This window comes from Panthera uncia, chromosome B1 (assembly GCF_023721935.1).
Source record: "Panthera uncia isolate 11264 chromosome B1, Puncia_PCG_1.0, whole genome shotgun sequence".
Lineage (NCBI taxonomy): Eukaryota > Metazoa > Chordata > Mammalia > Carnivora > Felidae > Panthera > Panthera uncia.
In genome coordinates, this window is record NC_064811.1 from 40,338,781 (window position 1) to 40,359,041 (window position 20,261).

General features: G+C 44.4%; 1 protein-coding gene across 1 annotated transcript in view; it reads left to right on the forward strand.

Annotated features, from left to right (window-relative positions):
• Nucleotides 1–3,175: 3,175 nt before the first annotated feature.
• The window catches only part of CWH43 (cell wall biogenesis 43 C-terminal homolog), a 56,293-nt gene continuing 39,207 nt past the window's right edge, over nt 3,176–20,261 (forward strand). Inside the window, exons 1-6 of the mRNA XM_049632078.1 lie at nt 3,176–3,376; nt 5,197–5,388; nt 9,848–9,968; nt 10,351–10,505; nt 13,079–13,280; nt 17,874–17,962. Coding sequence (XP_049488035.1) covers nt 3,334–3,376; nt 5,197–5,388; nt 9,848–9,968; nt 10,351–10,505; nt 13,079–13,280; nt 17,874–17,962 — 802 coding nt within the window. The 5' untranslated portion in view covers nt 3,176–3,333. The remainder of the gene's footprint in view (nt 3,377–5,196; nt 5,389–9,847; nt 9,969–10,350; nt 10,506–13,078; nt 13,281–17,873; nt 17,963–20,261) is intronic.

Below are 20,261 nucleotides of genomic sequence, written 5' to 3' on the forward strand. Positions count from 1 at the left end.
CTTACCTACAATATGCTTAGCATGAGGTCAAATGTTATGAAGGAATATACAAATAATAATGCAAGCTACCATTTGTTAAATACCGTAAATACCATAGGCGATGTGCTGAGTGCCTTAGTATGAGGTCTATTTAAACCTCAAGTCAACACTGTGTATAAAGTAGGTGTTTATAGCAAAGACAGACAACTGCTCACCATAACTTGGTTTCTTTCCTTTCTGGACCCACAGCTAGACTGCATTTTTCCAGATTCTCTTGAAGTTAGCTGTGATCAAACAGTTAAAGAGGAAAAGAAAATACTAAGACTAAAAACTGAGCTCTGAGTGGAAGAGAAAACACAGTGTATCCTTAATAGAAGCAAAGTTTTCCCTAAAGCTTAGCTTTGAAACCTACATGGCACACAGAGCACTAGGTTAGATGCTTTTCATATGGGTGTATGAAAAATAAACCTGTGTGGGCAAAAAGGGAGGAAAATGCAGTGTCTGCTGTTTATATTCACTGAAGTCCCTCACATGTTGAAGAATGGCTGATACCAAATGACTGAAACTCAGCCAAAACATTTTTACAAAAGAAAATAACCAGAATGAATTGCATTTTCAAAAACGGTCTTCTTTTTTTTTTTTAAAAAAAACTACCTTCTTGAGATATAATTCACACACCCATAATTCACCCATTTAACAAGTATTATGCAATATTCTTAGTGTATTCATGGAATTGTGCAACCACTGCCCCAATCTAAGTTTAGAGCGTTTTATCCCCCCTTGAAAGAAACATATACCCACTAATTCCCTTTCCTTTGCCACTTGGCCCCCAGCCCTGAGCAACTATTAATTTACTCTTGGTCACTATAAATTTGCCAGTTTGGAAAATTTCATTTAAATGGAATCATACAATATGTGGCTTACATTGTGATTGGCTTCTTTTACTTAGTGTAACGTTTCCAAGCTGTATTCATCGTGTAGCATATATCAGTACTTTATTCCATTATTGCTAAATATAATTCTATTGTTTGGCCATACCACATCTCGTTTATCCATTCAACGGTTGTCGCGCATTTGGGTTTTCCCACTTTTTGGCTATTCTGAATACTGTTTCTGTCAGGATCTGTGTACAAATTCTGCACTTCCATTTTTCTTAGGTATACATACTCAGGAGCAGTGATAGGTCATATGTTAACTCTATTTAGTCATTTGAGAAATTATCAGACTGTTTTCCAAAGTGGCTACGCCATCTTATATTCCCACAGACAATGTAGAAGGGTTCCACTTTCTCCAAATCTTTGCCAATACTTGTTATAGTCTGACTTTTTGATTACAGCCATATTAGTGAGTGTAAAGGGGCATCTCGTTGTGGTTTTGACTTGCCTTCCCCTAATGAAATGATTTGAATATTTTTTGCCTGTGTTTATTGGCTACTTGTATATGTTCTTTGGAGAAAGGTCTATCACATCTCTTCATCTTCAAATTGGGTTATTTGTCTTTTCACTGTTGACTTGTATTTTTTTTAATACATATTCTAGATACCAGTTCCTTACCAGATGTATGACTTGACAACACTGTCTCCTAATATGTGCATTGCTTTTCCACTTTTTTGATAGTGTCCTTTAAAGCACAAAAGCTTTTGGGGTGCCTGGGCGGCTCAGTAGGTTGAGCATCTGACTTTGGGTCAGGTCACAATCTCATGGTTCATGGGTTCGAGCCGTTCATCGGGCTCTGTGCTGACAGCTCAGAGCCTGGAGCCTTCTTCGGATTCTGTCTGTCTGTCTGTCTCTCTCTCTCTCTGTCCCTCTTCGGCTTGTGCATGTGCTCTCTCTCTCTCAAAAACAAATAAGTAAACATTAAAAAATGGAAAGCCCAAAAGCTTTTAATTTTGATGAGGTCCAACTTACCTCTTACATCTTTTGTTACTTGGGCTTTGGGTGTCATTCTTAAGGATCCACTGCCCAACGTAAGACCCTGAAGATTTACTCTTATGCGTTCTTCTCAGAGTTATAGTTTTATGTCTTACCGTTAGGGCTTTGATCCATTTAGGGTTAGTGTTTGCATATTATGTGAGGTAAGGGTTCTACTTTATTCTTTTTCAGGTGGCTATCCAGTTGTCCTAGAACCATTTGTTGAAGACCATCCGTTTCCCCATGTAATTGTCTTGGCAAGCTTGTTGAAAAGCATCTGACCCCAATGGAGAGGATTTCTTTTGGGGCTCTCAGTTCTATTCCACTGATGTATATGCTATCCTTGTGACAGGAGTACTAGGAAGTAACTACGTGATTTTGGAACTCTTTGCCTAAAACTCCTATGGACTTTTAGCAACAACTGCTCTTAAGGGATTCTGAGGCTTTTAGGCAACTCATCATTGTTTCATTTCAGAGCAAACTTTCCAGCAGTGATAAATGATAAACTCTTCTAAAAAATTAAAGCGAATTAAAATAAATTGCTCTGAGAAGGTTCAAAAAAAATTTCAAGACATTCTGGGGTGTGGTAATATGCGAGCGAGAAACCACCGGCCTTCTTCACTGGCTCCGCTGTTGATTGGAACTCCTCTCCCCTTCCCCTTAGGGACGGGCACTCTCAGACATCATTATTCATGAAGTTGAGGAGGGCAGAGTTTCCGCTCACCTCACCTGTTTCCTCTCCCCTGAGCAAGTGTTGCAAGGTCTCTACAAGCCATAGAAAATCCTGGAGCCTCTGGGATTTTCGGACCACCCTTCCAGAGCGCAATTTGTTTACCGCCCGGCTGAGGAGTAGCTCAGTCTCGGGAGGCTAATGCCGCCTCCCAAGCGTTAGCCCCGGCTTAAAGAAGGCCCACGGTCCTGTTGGCACCTGATGGCCCCGGGGGCCGGAGCCCGTCCCGCAGGCCCCCTCCCGTCCAGCCTGCACCTCGCAGCGCACCACCGTGGGGCTCCTTTTAGACCCGGCACTAGCCGCCCGTCCTCCGGGGCTCCGGCAGCGCTCCATCCCCGCGCTGCTCTGCGGCCGGGCCGGGAAACCCCACCTTCGCCCCGACAACGGGGCTCGAGGCCCCCGCGAGTCTGCCTGGCGCCAAGGCGCGGGGCGGAGGCTGCCGGCCGGGGGTGCGGCGGCGGAGCGAGCAGGTGGTGCGGGCCCGGGCAGGCTGGGCTGGGTGTGGTGGGCGGGGGCGGACGCGCGGCGGCCCCACCCTCTCCCGGGCCCGGCCCGGCCCGGCGCGCGGGCCGCGGGGCTGGAGGGTGGCAGCAGGCTCGGCGAGGGAACGTGCGCGCGGACCCGGCTCCGGAGGACGCGGCGGCGGGCGCGGGGCGTGCGCGGCGGGGCAGGCGCTCGCTGCTCGCTCGGGAAGCGCCGCTGCGCGTCGCGGCCATGTCCTGGCTGTGGCGAGAAATCCTCCTGGAGAGCCTCCTGGGTAAGCTGAGGCCGCCCCCGGGCGCGCGTTCGCGGGGGCCTGCCCGCCACCCGGCCCGGAGCCGCGGCGCTCGGCCGGTTGGCTGGGCTCGGGAGGGAGCGCGCCGCGCGCCCAGGATGCAGAAGTCCTCTGGGAACTTTTGCTACCGCCGTCAAAAAAGACAAGACCTAGACTGGGGTTCGGAAGCCGAGGATTCCGTGGGGGAGACGGTGCCTCCGAGCTCCACTCCACCCTGGGATGGCGCTCTATTCTCCACGTGTCGACCTTGACCCCGCGCGGCAGGGACCGCTCCCGAACCGGCCCCCTCCGCGACCTTTACGTTAGTAAGATTCAGTACTGGACCTTAACTTTCACAAGGAAAGGGGTCCCCGTGTCCCCCAGCGGCTTGAGGTGAGCACGCAGGGAGGCAGCTGCTGCCTGTGTTGGCCCCGCACGAGTGGCCTCGGTGGCGGCTGCTCGTTTGGGCATTGCGCGAAAAGCGTCGAACTGGGGTCCCGTGTGCGCACCTCGCAGCTTTGCAAAAAGCCCCAAGGACAATTATTGGGCAATTCTCTCGGAGTCGTGTGACTAAAGTCAGATTTCCCAAATGTTTGGGACAGTGTTATAATCTCGCTGTGCATTATGAAACATTCTTTTCGCTTGGGAGGGGCACCTTCCTAAGAACTTGATTTTCTGGGAGCTACTAATACTCGGGAGGGTACCCCCCACTTTTTTTCCCCCTTAGCTTCAAATGTATTAAGTACAGCGGTGTAAAGTGAATTACGTTCAGTAAGTACCCAGGGTGCTAGGTATTCTGTGTACTTGATCTCATTTGATCTTAGCAACTCGGTGAGGTGGCTGAAAGGACTACTTTGCTGGTTCAGAAAGGGAGCCTGAGAAGTACCTCGGGAGAAAGTTACTACACGTGACGGTTAGATGGCTACGTTTGGAGCCAGTCTGCGTGGGTTTAAGTTCACTCTGCCGTTTGCCACTTTTTCAACTTTAGACAATTACTTTCTGAATCTCAGAAGTTTTTCTGTTCTTGTTTGTTTTTACGCTTGTAAGAGGGGAGTAAAAAGTGTCCATTTCATAGGACATGAGCTGTAGGAGGAATAAGATCTCTGTAAATACTTAGCACAGATGCTGCCGCATTGTAAGTGCCCATTAGTTAATTATTGTTGTAGAAGATTATACAGTCAGTAGTTGGCAGAGGTGAACCTGACTCCAGATCCTGGAATTTCACTACGCCATACTGTCTTATAAGGCTAGGTTTAAAAAAGTCTACTTACAAGTAAATGATTCTTGCCTGACTAACCTGCCTTTGGATGTAGTCTGGAGTGGGAGCAAAGGAGGGGCCACCTGCTGTTTGTTCCTTTTTTTTTTTTTTTTGGTAGTTATCTCTACACCCAGCCCAGAGATCAAGAGTGGCATAGTCCTCCTTTTGAGCCAGCTGGACACCCTTGTTAGTTCCCCTTTTTGATTTTCATGTTATTGCTCTTTATAGAATGGTTGACTTAGGTAAAGAAATTTTATCAATTTCAACCTAGATGGTCCAAATGAAGAGGTTTCAATAAAGGGATGGCCTGTGTGGGTGTGAACAAGGTTAAAGGAATAAACAAGGGGTGTCAAGGGACTCACAACAGCAGGAAGCCATTTTCATCCTGGGACATTCTCTTCTTGTTGGAGGAAGGGGAGGAATTAATTCTGTACAGGAACCCAGTTAGGGTCAGAATCGTGAAGGAGGGCGGTCAGCCAGAGCCCTTATAGTGGAGGGGCAGGGCTACTGTTTGAAACAAAGTCACATTTACAGTTTCTCCTTAATCATTTTTTTTTTCCCCTAGGGTATGTTTCTTGGTCTCTCTACCATGGCCTGGGACCGATGATTTATTACTTTCCCCTGCAAACTCTAGAACTCACTGGGCTTGAAGGTTTTGGCATAGTGTTTCTTTCTCCAATATTCCTAACACTTACTCCTTTCTGGAAATTGGCTAACAAGAGGTGGATGCTAATCCTGTTGCGGATAATTACTATTGGTAAGATTTAAAAGTGCTTCTTGAAGGTGTTGTGTGTGTGTGTTTATTTTTTGTTCTTTTGTTTTTTTTTTTTTTCCAAGATCAAGTGAAAATATGTACACTGTTCTTTGTATGTTAAATGATTAAATGAAAAACAAAGATCGCTCTCTTACTCCTATCTTAAAGAGTTTTACTAGAACTGGAAGACTAGACCAAGAGCCAATGTCTTTTACATTTCTCACTTTTCTGTCAGATCGGAAAAGCCTAAAAAAATCACTGAAATCAAGAGGGAGAACAGGTCAACTCTTGAAAATTTTGTGTACTTTTTTTCCAACTATGACAGAAAACTGAGAAACCATTAAAAATTGTTGAATCATACTGCATGAAAGTAGGAAAGTTATACGCAATGAACACTATAGTAAACAGAGTCAAACAAATTAGGAAAGATATTTGTAACTCTTTTGTCAAAGGGCTAATATCACTAACATGGAGTTTTTACAAATCAATAATAAAAAGGAACAACAATTCAATAGATAACAGAGCAAAGGATATGATCAGTTTACTGGGAAAAATGTAATTTTTTAAATATGTATTTTAAAATTAAAATATGTAGAATACAACTTACACACACACACATATTTGTATGTAGCTTCATATACTGGATTGCCAAAGAACAAAGTCGAGTAACACTGTATTGTAAGGATGGGAAAGCGGGCACTCAGACATTGCTGGTGGGAATGTAAATTGGCACAAGTTCTGCAGAGGATAATTTATCAGCATTTATCAAAATTACAAATACATATATACCCTTTTGCTCAGCAATTCCATTTCTAGAAATATACCCTACAGATATACTTACATATGGCTTAAAATGGTAAAACTAGGGGCATCTGGGTGGTTCAGTCAGTTAAGCGTCCGACTTCGGCTCAGGTCATGATCTCGCAGTCCGTGAGTTCGAACCCCGCGTCGGGCTCTGTGCTGACGGCTCAGAGCCTGGAGCCTGTTTCAGATTCAGTGTCTCCCTCTCTCTCTGACCCTCCCCCGTTCATGCTCTGTCTCTCCCTGTTTCAAAAATAAATAAACGTTAAAAAAAATTTTTTTTAAATGGTAAAACTATAAGGTTGTTAATCATTATAGCAATATTTGTAATAGCAAGGTTGGAAATAACCTACATGTCCTATATATGGGATTGGTTAAATAAATTATGGTTTTGAAAATTGGAACACTGTAGAATACTGGGCAGCTATATAAAAGAACGAGAACATTATGTAAGGAATGGAATAGTCTTTAAATATATTATTAAGTGAAAAAAAGGAATCACTAAACAGTGTGTGCAGAATACTAACATTTGTGTAAGAAAGTTTAGATGGAAATATATTTAGCTTTTAATGCATTAAATGGCCCTAGAAGGATTTTAAAACAAACAAAAAACAAAATTCTGATAGCATTTTAGTTACTTGAAAGTGGTATCTAGACACAGACATAAAAGGGAAACTTTGCAATACATACCTTTGGTATCTTTTAGATTCTGAATTTGAGTATGTTATGTCGCCATTAGCAATTATCAATTAAAAATTTTGAATGTACACTTACTGTCCCAAGGAATTGAGATTATTAATATAAATAAATATTGAGAGACCTTGAAGAAGTACTGGGAGTAAAAAAGTAAGAGGGTGGGGTCATGGAAGAAAAGGTTTAGAAAACAAAAACACCAGACTGTGATCTGGTTGAATCTGTAGCTGAAAACTCCAGATGTCTTACTCTTCTGTTACAATGCAGTGCAGTCGGTTTCTCTGGAGTTTTCCAAGTGGCATATATTTCTTCTCTCTGGATACAGTCATTTGACTTTTTTTCAGAAACAGTGACAGGAATTACTATGAAATTGCCTTCTGCTTTTCTGTGGGCCAGTCCCCGAAGAAGGCAGAATGAGGTTAGGGCAGTGAGTTCTGTGGATACCCGCAAGGGTGTAGGACTCGGCTTCTCAAGATCTTGGGCTCCGAAAGGATAGTGGTAAAGACCACTGAAAAATGCACCCTTTATGCAGACGACGTCCAGAGAAATGGAAAGACCAATCAAATGTGAAAATGTCAGCTCCAGAAATAATAGAAATGAGGCGTTCTACCCTGAGTTGAGGGTATAGTGGCCGAGCTACACTGCCTTCGGCTTACAGTACCCTCCTGGGAATTACTGTGGCCTGAGTGTTGCAGGCTTCATTTTCTCGTCACACTCCTTGGTTGGCTTTATGGGAGTGGTCTCATCAGTGGCACTTCTTTGTTGCCTTTGCTCAATGATGCCTGTGTCAAGCCTTATCTACAGAGCTATTGACTGAGAGTTACTGGGGTGGTTTTTTGATTGTTTAAATCCACTTCTGGCCCAGTAACTTCTGGTGGCTGTAAGGGATGTTGATATTAATAAGTTTGGGGTGTGTGTGGTATTTGGGATGCTTCCTGTTGTTCCCATTTCACCTCCTTCCTCTGTGCAGATCCATCACTTGAGTTGAGGTGGAGTTCAATTTGAGAAAATGGAGTAGGTAGGAAAGTGATGTAGAGTTTGAGGATGAAGAGACTGTTTTGGCCAGATCCTCTTCTGGGTAGTCACTGAGCTCTGCTGATGCTAGACAGAGGCTGCTGTAAGCCGTGGTTTACCTTAAAACTCCCTTCAGATGCTGCTAAGGAAATGAAACAACTTTGTCTTTGAAGACAAAGTCCTAAGGAATCCTTATATAACGACAGAGAAGAGCTGGGTGTTACATGCTATCACCTCATGTGGCACCTCAGATGTTTTGGGTTAATTACTATGTACTTAACTACAAACTAGTTCATATTCCTATTGGTTTAGGTTTTTTTCTTGCCTGATAAATTTTGACCCACTAGGATGGCTCTAATCAAAAAATTAGGTAGTGATGAGTGTTGGCAAGAATATGGAGAACTTGAACCCTCACACATGACTGGTAAGAATATAAAATGGTGCAGCTGCTTTTGAAATCAGTTTGGCAGTTCCTTGAAATGTTAAGCAGAGTTCTCATATGACCTAACTATTCCACTTCTCAGTATATACCTGAGAAAAATGAAAACCTATGTTCATATAAGACCTTGTTTGCACACAAATGTTTATAGCAGTATTATTCTTTTTTCAAAAAAAAAATGCAAATGTTTATTTATTTTTGAAAGAGAGAGAGAGAGAGAGTGTGTGTGTGAGCAGGGGAGGGGCAGAGAGAGGGAGACACAGAATCTGGATGCTTTTATTTTTTTTATTTTTTATTTTTAACGTTTATTTATTTTTAAGACAGAGACAGAGCATGAACGGGGGAGGGGCAGAGAGAGAGGGAGACACAGAATCGGAAGCAGGCTCCAGGCTCTGAGCCATCAGCCCAGAGCCCGACGCGGGGCTCCAACTCACAGACCGCGAGATCGTGACCTGAGCTGAAGTCGGGCGCTCAACCGACTGAGCCACCCAGGTGCCCCGAGGGAGACACAGAATCTGAAGCAGGCGCCAGGCTCTGAGCTGTGAGCACAGAGCCCGATGCAGGGCTCGAACTCATGAACTGTGAGATCATGAACTACGCTGAAGTCACTTAACCGACTGAGCCACCCAGGTGCCTCCAGTGTATGATTTATATATTTATAAATGAATGATAAAGTTAATAATTGTCAATGTTTTTTCTGCATTCTGATTTAAAAAAAAATAGTGTTCATTTAGTTTTGAGAGAGAGAGAACACGCATGCATGCAAGCAGGGAAGGGGCAGAGAGAGAGGGAGACACGGAATCCAAAGCAGGCTCCAGGCTCTGAGCTGTCAGCACAGAGCCTGACGTGGGGCTTGAACTCACGAACTGTGAGACCACGACCTGAGCCGAAGTCGGACACTTAACCGACTGAGCTACCCAGGCACCCCTAGCAGCATTATCCTTAGTAGCCAAAGAATGGAAACAACCCAAATGTCCATCACTGATGAATGAATGAAATGCAATATATCCATGCAGTGGATATGATTCAGCCATAAAAAGGAACGAAGTACTCATACATGCTATAATATGGATAAGCCTTGAAAATATTCTGATTAAGTGGAAGAAGCCAGTCACAGAAGCCTACCTATTATAGGAGTCCACTGATATGAGATGCCCAGAATGGGAAAAATCTATACGACAGGAAGTAGATTAGTGATTGCCAGGGGCTGGGGCAGTAGGGAGGAGGAAAAGGGAGTTTCTTTTTGGGGTGGTGAAAATATTCTGGAATTAGTGGTAATAGTTGCACAACTTTGTGAATATATTAGAAACCATTGAATTGTACACTTGAACGTAGTGAACGTATTGTTAAGAATGACATCACAAAAAATTAAAAATTTTTTAATTTATACACACAGTCCATATTTATCTTCCTGGGTATAGAGGTGGTATCAGACGCAACAGTTATCGAATGCAGACCATTGTGTTCCAAAGAATGATTGCCGGAAATGTTTAGCTCTCTTTAATTTGTTTGTAGGCAGCATAGCCTCCTTCCAGGCTCCAAATGCCAGAGTTCGGCTAGTGGTCCTTGCCCTTGGAGTGTCTTCCTCGTTGATAGTACAAGCCGTGACATGGTGGACAGGAAGTGGCTTACAAAGGTATGGTATCTTATATCCATTGACAAAGGTTCGTATCTTAAACAAGTGTGATCATTTACCAAAGGGAAAGTTGGGACCAGGAATTTCAGTGATAGTATTTACTTTGCATACAGCTTCTGGAAGTCTCACTTTTTCCCCCTTTTCACAAAATCGGAATGCAAATACTTGCCATCAGTCTCCACGATGTTTTGAGAATTAGGAGATTGCAACAAGTTGCCTAGGTAATGGGCTTTATAAAGACTGAAGATTAAGCCATGTTCATTATTGCAAATTACCAACAGGGCTACTTTATAGATTCATTCCATGAAACTATGGAATTCACTCTGACCATGGTACATTGAAAGCACATAAAAAGTTATTAAAAATACTTTTGTTCTTACAGGTACCTCAGAATCTGGGGATTCATCTTAGGACAGATTCTTCTTCTTGTTCTCCGCATATGGTACACCTCACTAAATCCAATCTGGAGTTATCAGATGTCCAACAGAGTGATACTGACATTAAGTACCATAGCCACACTTGATCGCATTTACACAGGTAAGCATACGCCCAATTTATTTAGGGATCTGCTCTCTTGCATAGTTTACTTATCTGAATGGAACACATCTTGAAAAGATAAGAAGTCTTTCTGCACTATGCCTCTGTTTCAATTTTTTGCTCCCTCTGAAAGAGGGATAATAATCCACAGCCAGTGGATTATTATCTAGGGAGAAGGCACCTTTTCCTTGCCAGAACCGAGGATGAAAATAATAAGCCATTTCTGGCTTGTATCAGTGTGGAGTGGGAAAGTAACCCAGGCTTGAGACTCCCAGCTGGCTTTCAGTTTGTCTTTCTCCCCTCTCCCTCTGGATGGGGCTGAGGGATGAGACCCTTCGTCTCTCTTCCTCCACACTGACCCCCGTATATCTCTAACACTGTGAGAAGTTATTCATGAGCAAGGGCTCTGGGAACTATCTGGGTTTTTTGGTTTTTGTTTCTTTTTTTCTTTTCTGGGAGTCTGAAGATGTTTAAGCTCCAAGTCTGAAGGTTGAAAAAGAAAGGAAATCTTGCATATTTATACCAAATCACCTGTCTCTCTTTGGAGCTGACTTTCTCAGAGACATACACATCCCCAGCTTGCATATTTACTCCATATGCTAACTTGAGATCCTTCTGAAAAGAAGGGAGAAGTGTTACTAGATTCTGGTTAACTTGCACCTGGCTTTTTGTGTGAGTCTCAGTGAGTCACTGTTCTTTTGTCAATACAAGGAGAAATCTCACAGATTAATGAAAGTTTAGAGGGTTTTGGCTCAGCATGAACAAAGTGCTTGTATAATCCGCCTCTCGCCCCAATTTTGGCATGAAACAGGGACAGTGAGAACAAGGGAACATCATTCAAGGATACTGGTCAAGTGACATTACTATTAGAACATTTAGAACTCAGTCTGGTGCCCTAATATATGCTTTATGTTTCATAAAACACTAACATTGGAAGGTGGAAACTCAGGCAGCAAATTTCACAGGTACAGGCTGATAAGGATCTGAACTTCAGGGTATCATTGACATTTCCTGACTTGAGTTTTCTTTTTTCTCGCCTCTGTTTTAATTTATGTGACCCAGTTGTTGGTCCCTTCCTGTTTTTGCCCCGTACCTCATTTACAAAACCCCAGACTCCTCATCAGTTTCCCCAGAATATCAGATCACACCAGGCAGTTTTGTAGTTTTAGTGAAGATTTGCTGGGTCCTGGGAGAGGGGTCCCTGACCAGAGTCCACAGCAGTGGTGCTCCGCAAATTCAGTGTAGGTCTCCCTCTTCCCCACCCAAAGACTGCTCAGTCTCCAGGCCCTGGCCTCCTTTGTCTTCACCACCCTCCCCATCATCCCTGCGGCTCACAGCTCTGCTTCTCTCCCTCTGACTCCTTTATTGGCAGAATGGCTTTCCTCCTCCTCATGAAACAGACCCCAAGACTTTCTTCTGTCCTGCAGAGAGCTTCCCAGTAGCATGGGCCATCTGCCCAGCAGGCTGTCTGTTCTTACAAAGACATTCTCCTGCCAGCATTTTCTCCGGTTGTTACGTTTTTGTGTGTGAAGTCATTGGTGCAGTGAAATGAGACCTCTTGGTGAAACAGCCCTGGGAAGTAGGGAATAGTTAGGGACACAGGTGGTGGAGTTGGTCTGCCTAAGCTCTCTTTACCAGCTGTATGATCTTGGACAAGTGACTTGTTCTCTCTGGGCCTCAGTTTTTGGATCTACTAAATGGGTCTAGTAACAGAGGTTACCTTGTAAAGTTGTTGCCAGGATTAAATGAGTTCCTATCAAAGGCTAGGAAGAGACCTGAAACTCAGGAACTGCTCAGTAAGTGTACGACTATTACTCTGGATGCACAGTGGGGTAGATGAGAGCCCTCTTTGGGGGTGGGGGGAAGGTGGGGACATAGCCTGGTGTCCTGGGGAAGGTGGGGACATGGCCTGGTGTCCTGAATATGTTCTACTCAAGTAGGACTGCATCTGTTCCCCCCTGAACATACCGGTCACTTTTCCTGTATGTGTGTATATATATATATATATATATATATATATATATATATATGTATATATGTATATATATATATTTTTTTTAATTTTTTTAACGTTTATTTATTTTTGAGACAGAGAGAGACAGAGCATGAACAGGGGAGGGTCAGAGAGAGGGAGACACAGAATCTGAAACAGGCTCCAGGCTCTGAGCTGTCAGCACAGACCCCGACGCGGGGCTCGAACTCACGGACCGCGAGATCATGACCTGAGCCGAAGTCGGGTGCTTAACCGACTGAGCCACCCAGGTGCCCCTTCCTGTATATGTTTTTGCTCATACTGTTAACTTCACATGAAGTAAAGAACTCGCTGCATTTTCCCTTGTGAAATCCCAAAATGCTTGGTTCTCCCCAAAGCATTCCTGATCTAGCCTGCCTGAAATCATCTCTCACACCAACTAGCTCTCAGCACGTTCCACTTTGTATTACAGTGCCACATCTCATCTTCCCTTCTAAAATAAGCTCCTTGAAGCCAGGTACTATTTCTTGCTTGCTACAAGTCTGTGAAATATAGAGGGTACATTTTCATGTAATTGACCATTTCCCATTTTTTATCCTAGATGGCGACTGCAGTAAGCCAGAGGGGAAAAATACTGGAGTGGCAGTCAAGGGCGTGGCCTCCAGACCTACCTGGTGCCTGGCAGGGGCTGCCTTTGGCAGTCTCGTGTTCCTCACCCACTGGATTTTTGGAGAGGTCTCGCTTATTTCCAGATGGGCCGTGAGTGGGCACCCCCATCCAGGGCCAGATCCTAACCCATTTGGGTGAGTGTCGGTTTGGAAGCCATCAAGGAATTGGCTATTAAAGTTGAAGGAAGAAATACTTCTTTTGTTGAGCAGCTAGATCTGCGCCAGCCAGGTGTTTCATATTCCACTTTCCCTAGATAGCAACAACGTTGCATGACGTTACTGCGTACTGTGGAGGGTGTTTGCCCCGGTGCTGAAGGGTTGCAAGAAAGCAGACGATGGAGGGCTGAAGGTTGTGCCCGGCCAAGTAAGGTTTTGGGAGCTCCTGCTTGGGTGCTCTGAGGAGTTTCCACATGGGGGAGCATTCTCAGGGGCAGAGAAGACATGCTGTTGCCATTTCCTTCAGACCCCTCCTTACAGTTACGGGCATTTGATGGGACGAGACCACGGTGCCCTGATGAGAGAAAACAGGTTGGCAGCCTGGGCATCGATCTCTATTCTCTGCAAAGGAGGGACGCCCAGAGAGATCTCTGCATCCTGTGATATTTTGGGACTTGCTCCAACCATGGGGCACCCAGGGAGTCAGCAGTCTTGAGATTAAGTGTTGGAACCAGCATATGCCTGGTCCTCATTAACCCTGTCTCTACTCTTTGGGATACGTCTTTTCTCCTGTGTTCAGGCCCAGCCTTTCATGTACAAAGATTGGAGGAACCTTTAAAACATCTGCCTCAGATAACTGTTTGCTCTCACAGTGTGGAGGTTCCCACATTTGGCAAATGCCTGGTGGATCCTTCCCCAGCAGACATGAGAGCATACCCCCAGGTGTCCAGGTCTGGACTCAGAAGTTCCCAGTCCCCAAACACGTCCGTCTTCCTCCATGCCTTGCTTCACCCTTCCTAGCTATCACTCCGTCATCCGAGCCAGAATCCAGGAGTCCTCCTACAACTGTGTCTTTCTCATTTTCTGTGTCTATTTGGCATTAAGTCTAGTCAATTTACTACTTCTCTCAGATCTATCCCTTCCCCTGTGATCCCCACCCTATCTGCCTCAGTGGAGCCCTCACCGTCTTTCATCTAGGCTTCCTCTCTTGCCTCTTCATGGTCTCTCTTCAGTGTGGCCTTCTCTGCACTGCCCCCACTAGCCCCGCCCCCAGTGAACTCTCCAGAAATGCACATCTAACTCCATCACTCCCTGGCTTAGAACCTTTAAGTGGTGTTTCCATACGAGGTCATGTGAGACAGGATCTGTTCCCCCACCCCTCTTACTTTTACAGACACTTCCTACCTTATCCCCGTGCTTCATCTGGGCTGAAATCACTTCCAGTTCCCTAGAAGTGCTGGGCTGTTCCAGGCCTTTGTCTGCAAGTATGTGCTCTTCCCTCTGTCTGGCTGCCTTCTATGCCTTGGTGTCCTGGCAAGCTCTTACTCACCCGTCTAAACCCAGCTCAAGCATCTGCTCTGTGAAGTCTTCTCTGATTATCCCAAGGGTTCCTTTATGCTACATACTACCTTAAATTCCACCCTTACCCTCTTCTGTCTTTTATTATTATTCTGTATTACAATTTTAAAAAACATTACAGTTAGGGGCGCTTGGGTGGCTCAGCCAGTTAGTTAAGCATCTGACTTCGGCTCAGGTCATAATCTCACAGTACGTGGGCTCGAGCCCTACATCGGGCTCTGTGCTGACAGCTTGGAGCCTGGAGCCTGTTTCAGATTCTGTGTCTCCCTCTCTCTGTTCCTCCCCTGTTCATGCTCTGTCTCTCTCTCTCCTTCAAAAATAAATAAAAACATTAATAAAAAAAATTTTAAAAAGACCATTACAGTTATTTTAGATCTTCCTGCTAGACAGTAAGCAACTTGAGGGCAGGGAATGGGAAAAAGAACTACTATTTATGATTTAACTCTGTCAGGCATGGAGCCAGGAAGTTTCCATATGTTAGCTCATTCACAGTTTGTATCTTTTGATCCTGGATGCCTTCGCATATTTGGGAGGAAGGGAAAGAAGGAAGAAAGGCACAAAGGAAGAGAAAGGAAGGGGTTTCTTCCCATGCATCAAAGCTTTGTTTCGAAAATTCCCTTTAAAAATAGGCATCGGTTATATGGAACAGCAAAAGGAGAATTGGGCCAGGACCCCGAGGCCAGGCTTGAGGGCTGGAGTCCTGCTCAGCCAACAGTAACTCATCATTCGACTGTGGATGAGTCACGTCGTGTCCCTGGCTTTGTTTTTCTCACCTGTAAAATGAGGGGCTTTTTTGGTAGACATGTTGTAATTCTGTCTGTTGGAGGGAGGCATTGAAGATGGAGATGTAGCTCATGAGACCAGCATTTCCCCAACTGTGTTCTGTGGGACACTGGTTTCTTGAGATGTTGATAGATACCCTGAGAGAAAAAGGCAACGTCTCCTAAATCTGCACTTCATATTTCTCTCTTTGTGATTCACAATGCACATCCGCAGATGAGAGACCTCCTGGGAGTTTCTCAAACTTACTTGAAAATAGAATTCCCGGGCGCCTGGTTGGCTCAGTTGGTTAAACATCTGACTCTCGATTTTGGCTCAGGTCATGAGTTTACCGTCGTGAGATGGGGCCCCACGCAGGGCTCCTAAGCTCCGCTGAGCGTGGAGCCTGCTTGAGATTCTCTCTCCCTGTCTCGCTCCCTCTGCTCCCCCCCCGCCCCAACTTGTGCACGCTCTCTTTCTTCCTCCAAAAAAAAAAAAAAGTAGAATTCCTCTTTTAGAACACCTGTTAACATCTCATAAAATTAGTGTTTCTCAGAACCCTGCTGGAGAAATGTTGCATTAGGCTTTCATGAGTCATGACCATCATAGTAGAAATCGCTTTCTAAAATCCATAAGAGATTGCATCCCAGGTAAGTGTTGATGCGGTAAAGAGGTGAGGGATGGGAGAAGGGTGAGGGAGGGGCCCAGAGCGTACCGACAGGACGTTGGGAAGCCGAAGGATCAGTGCTGATGGTAGACCCCGAGAGAATGAGGGAGCTAGATAAACTGTGTCTTCCTCATGCTTCCAGTTTCCCATCAGCCCGCCCCAGTGCTCCCGGCCTTGGGACTCTTACCACTAGTGCTTTCCGCCTTCTGATATCCTGAATTATTTATTAATTGTGTTTACTGTCTGTTCCTCCCTCAGTGGAATGGGAGCCCTCGGGAGGAAAGGGATGTTTGTTCATGGATGTATCCCAAGCCCCTAGAACACAGCCTGCACATAGTAGGTCCTCGTAAACATTTGTCGTTGAATTGGGGATACAAAAAAATCAACAGTGTCCTCCACGGCCTTTTTTCACATCTGGTCTTCTGTAGACCCAGGGTGATCCTTCACCTTGGAAGTGGGGGTGGGCAGGATAGTAGCCGAGAGCCTCCCTCCAGGGCCTGATGACCTTTTTTGGCTTCTGAGTCCTAGCAGAGCTGGTGTGTATGACCTCCGACAGGTTATTTAAGTGCTCTTTCCCCCAGTGTCTGCCTCTGCAAAATGGGGATAATAAGAGCATTTACCTTAGAGACTTGGGAAGATTGAGAGCCTAATAAAATGCAAAAGTCTTAAAACAGTGCATGGGAGGTAGTAAGTGCTGTGTTTTTTAGCTTAGTTTATGTTGTAGCTATTTAATTGAGTGCCACGTGGTAGCTATTATTGCTTCTGGATATTCCCCTAAAGTGGAGTTAAATTTTTTGATTCCTCCTCCTGCAAGTTTTTGCCAAGGTAGCAAAAGAATGAAGCAGTTTGTGGTTGTTTTAAAACTCACACAACTGTCGATTATTTATACAGTTGACAGCAGTCCCAGAAAGGCCCAGACTGTTTTGAGGCAGAGGAAGGAAAAAGAGGCAAACTAAATAGAAACAATTCCCAGTGACTTTTTCTCTTTGTCTTCGGCAGAGTTGTCACATGTCACATGTTACATGGCCAATATGGGCTATAATAGTCTGAGAATACTCAATCGCCGTGTTTTACATCGACCGTGAAAGATCGAAGATATCATTTATTTCAAGTCTGAGTTGCTATTACTTCAGTGTTCTTTTTTCTTGATTTCTAATGTTTATTTATTTATTTAAAAAAATTTTAATGTTTATTTATTTTTGAGAGACAGAGAGAGACAGAGTGGGAGTGAGGGAGGAGCAGAGAGAGAGAGGGAGACACAGAATCTGAAGCAGACTCCAGGCCCTGAGCTGTCAGCACAGAGCCCGATGTGGGGCTCAAACTTACAAGCAGTGAGACCATGACCTGAGCCGAAGTTGGATGCGCCACCCAGGTGCCCCAATGTTTATTTATTTTTGAGAGAGAGAGGGAAAGAGAGAGAGCACGTGCCCACATGCGTGCACACCTGAGCTGGGGAGTGGCAGTAAAAGAGTGGGAGACACAGAATCCAAAGCAGGCTCCAGGCTGTGAGCTGTCAGCACAGAGTCCTGCTGGGGAATCGAACTCCGGAATGGTGAGGTCATGACCTGGGCTGAGGTTGGACATTTAACCGACTGAGCCACCCGGCTACCCCTCAATGTTCTGACTGGATATAATATTGGTTTTCAATGAGCTCTCATTATCTCACTGGGTTTTTTCACACTCATATTATCTCTTGGATGTACCCAGAGGTAGGAGATGTATTTTCTATTTGGGACAATAAAATATTAATGATGGTAGATGTCCTACAGCACATTATTTTCTTACAGAGGTGCAGTTCTGCTGAGCTTGGCGAGCGGATTGATGCTCTCAGCTTGTTCATGGTTTCCTGGTACCAGTTTACTCTGGTGGGTCACAGGTACGTGGGTTTACCTGTATGTGTCTGTGCCCGGCATTCCACTCAGTTGACAATTTACTTCCTCCTCCTTCATTACCTCTCTCCTCCTATAGCTGCCATCCTGCCACCTCACGGTGCTCACATACTCTCCCCCATCTGCCAAACAAGGCATGTGTGTCAGTAGCAGTTTTTTTTAAGTTTATTTATTTATTTTGAGAGGGAGGGAGAGAGACCGTGCGTGCCTGAGGGGGGAAGGGCAGAGAGAAAGAATCCCAAGCAGGCTCCACGCTGTCAGCACAGAGCCCATCTTAGGGCTCAAACTCAAGAACTATGAGATCATGACCTGAGCCGAAATCAAGAGTCAGAGGCTTAGCCGACCCAGCCACCCAGGCGCCCCTGTTTCTACTGCAGGTCTGAGGAGATGGAAGTCAGACATTACCGCATTGCCAGACCTCTTGCCCTCTCCAAGATTCCCTGCTTCTCTGGTTTTCAGGAATGCCCTCCTGAGCTTCTCACCTCTCGACTTACCTTTGGGGTCCACGTTTGCTTATTCAAGGCTGGGACCCTCCACTCCCAGTCACACTGGTTAGGATTACAGGATATTGATGGAAGCCATCATATGTTAGGAGCAACTACTTATTTTTATGATTGACTATTTTATTACTATGCCTGAATTACATCACTCCTCTCCCTTCCCCTTAAAAGGCAGAAAATGGTTAGAATTGGTTTTAGTGTTCAATAAAAAACTCCGCACTCTGTAACAGAGCAGTGTACTTGGTCTCTGTGAAGAGAGATGCCCTCTTACGTGTTCATTAACCAGGTGATTCAGAGTGTTGCACTGGATGCCCTGTGTGGGTTCGAGACTGTGGATTGGTAATAGAAGGTGTGGATCGACTAACGTAATAAGGAAATTTCTTTACATCCTAAGTGCTATTACTCTTGCATGGAGACATACGTGTAATTCATTTTTTTAAAACTATATTTTAATGTTTATTTATTTTTGAGAGAGACAGAGACAGAGTGTGAGCAGGGAAGGGGCAGAGAGAGAGGGAGACAATAGAATCTGAAGCGGGCTCCAGGCTCTGAGCTATCAGCACAGAGCCTGACGCAAGGCTCGAACGCGCAAACTATGAGATCTTGACCTGAGCCAGAGTGGGATGCTTAACCGACTAAGCCACCCAGGCGCCCTGACATATGTGTAATTTGAATAGATTGGCTCATTTAATGAAGTTAGCCAGGTCCTCGTCGTCCTGGAGCGGCATGAGCAAACTGTTGTAGTCGTGTTGAGCCCTTTTTACTTGCACATGTGTTTTGTGGTAGGCATTCTCTATGGTGTCTGTGGAAGTTAGTATGAATAGAATTTAAGAGTAACCTTTCTTCTCATCAGAGAGATGCCTCATGAGATTCCCCAAGAAAAGGGCCAGATACTTTTGTAAATGCTGAGTTTGCAATGAGCATATATAGCTTCTTAATCTCTATGCAGTTGGGGAAAGGAACATGAAATACATCGGAGGTTTGTTCAGCCCTGATGTCATGCCTATTTTCATGGAATATAAGGAAAATGCTTACTGGGTAGGTAATTGGCAGCTTAATTTTAAACATGGAAAACTGGGGGCCCCAGAAACATACATTGTCAGTTAAAAGACAGAAAAGCTGTGAACCTATAGTGTTATGTTTATACTTATTTCCCGAGATAAGTAGAGTCAAACCTAATGTAGTTTTGCTGTCTCTCTGAAGTGTTAAATAGTAGTTTAAAAGACCTCAGGGGCAAGCAGATTTCAAGCTTCTAATGGGCTTTAAATCTTGGTGGCAATTAAATTATTAAAATCAAAGTTCTATTAAAAGAAAAAACAGATGTGCTAAACGTATTGATAGGACCCTGGTGTACTTTACAGTGTTCCTATAATTTTATTGTATGAAAAATTTGATCTATTGAAAACTAACATGTTATTATAAATAGTACTGGAATATTCAGTTACTATTAATTCTGCTTGGTGTCATGGCACCTGGGTGGCCCAGTCAGTTAGGCGTCTGACTCTTGATTTCGGCTCCGGTCATGATCTCATGGTTCAAAGTCATTCTAATGTCTTTCATTTGGAATATCAACTCAGGAATCATTGTTTTTAAAAAATAGCCTTTGTAAGCTGGTAAACAGGAAAAAGTCACTCTCACTAATCATTAGAAAAGTGAAACTCAAAATGTGATACTGTTCTCATCATTAATTTGGTAAAGATTTTTAGAAAGGAATAATTCTGCAGGGTTCAAAAGGTGAGACTTCTGGCAAGTCTTTTTTTTTTTTACAGTTTATTTATTTATTATT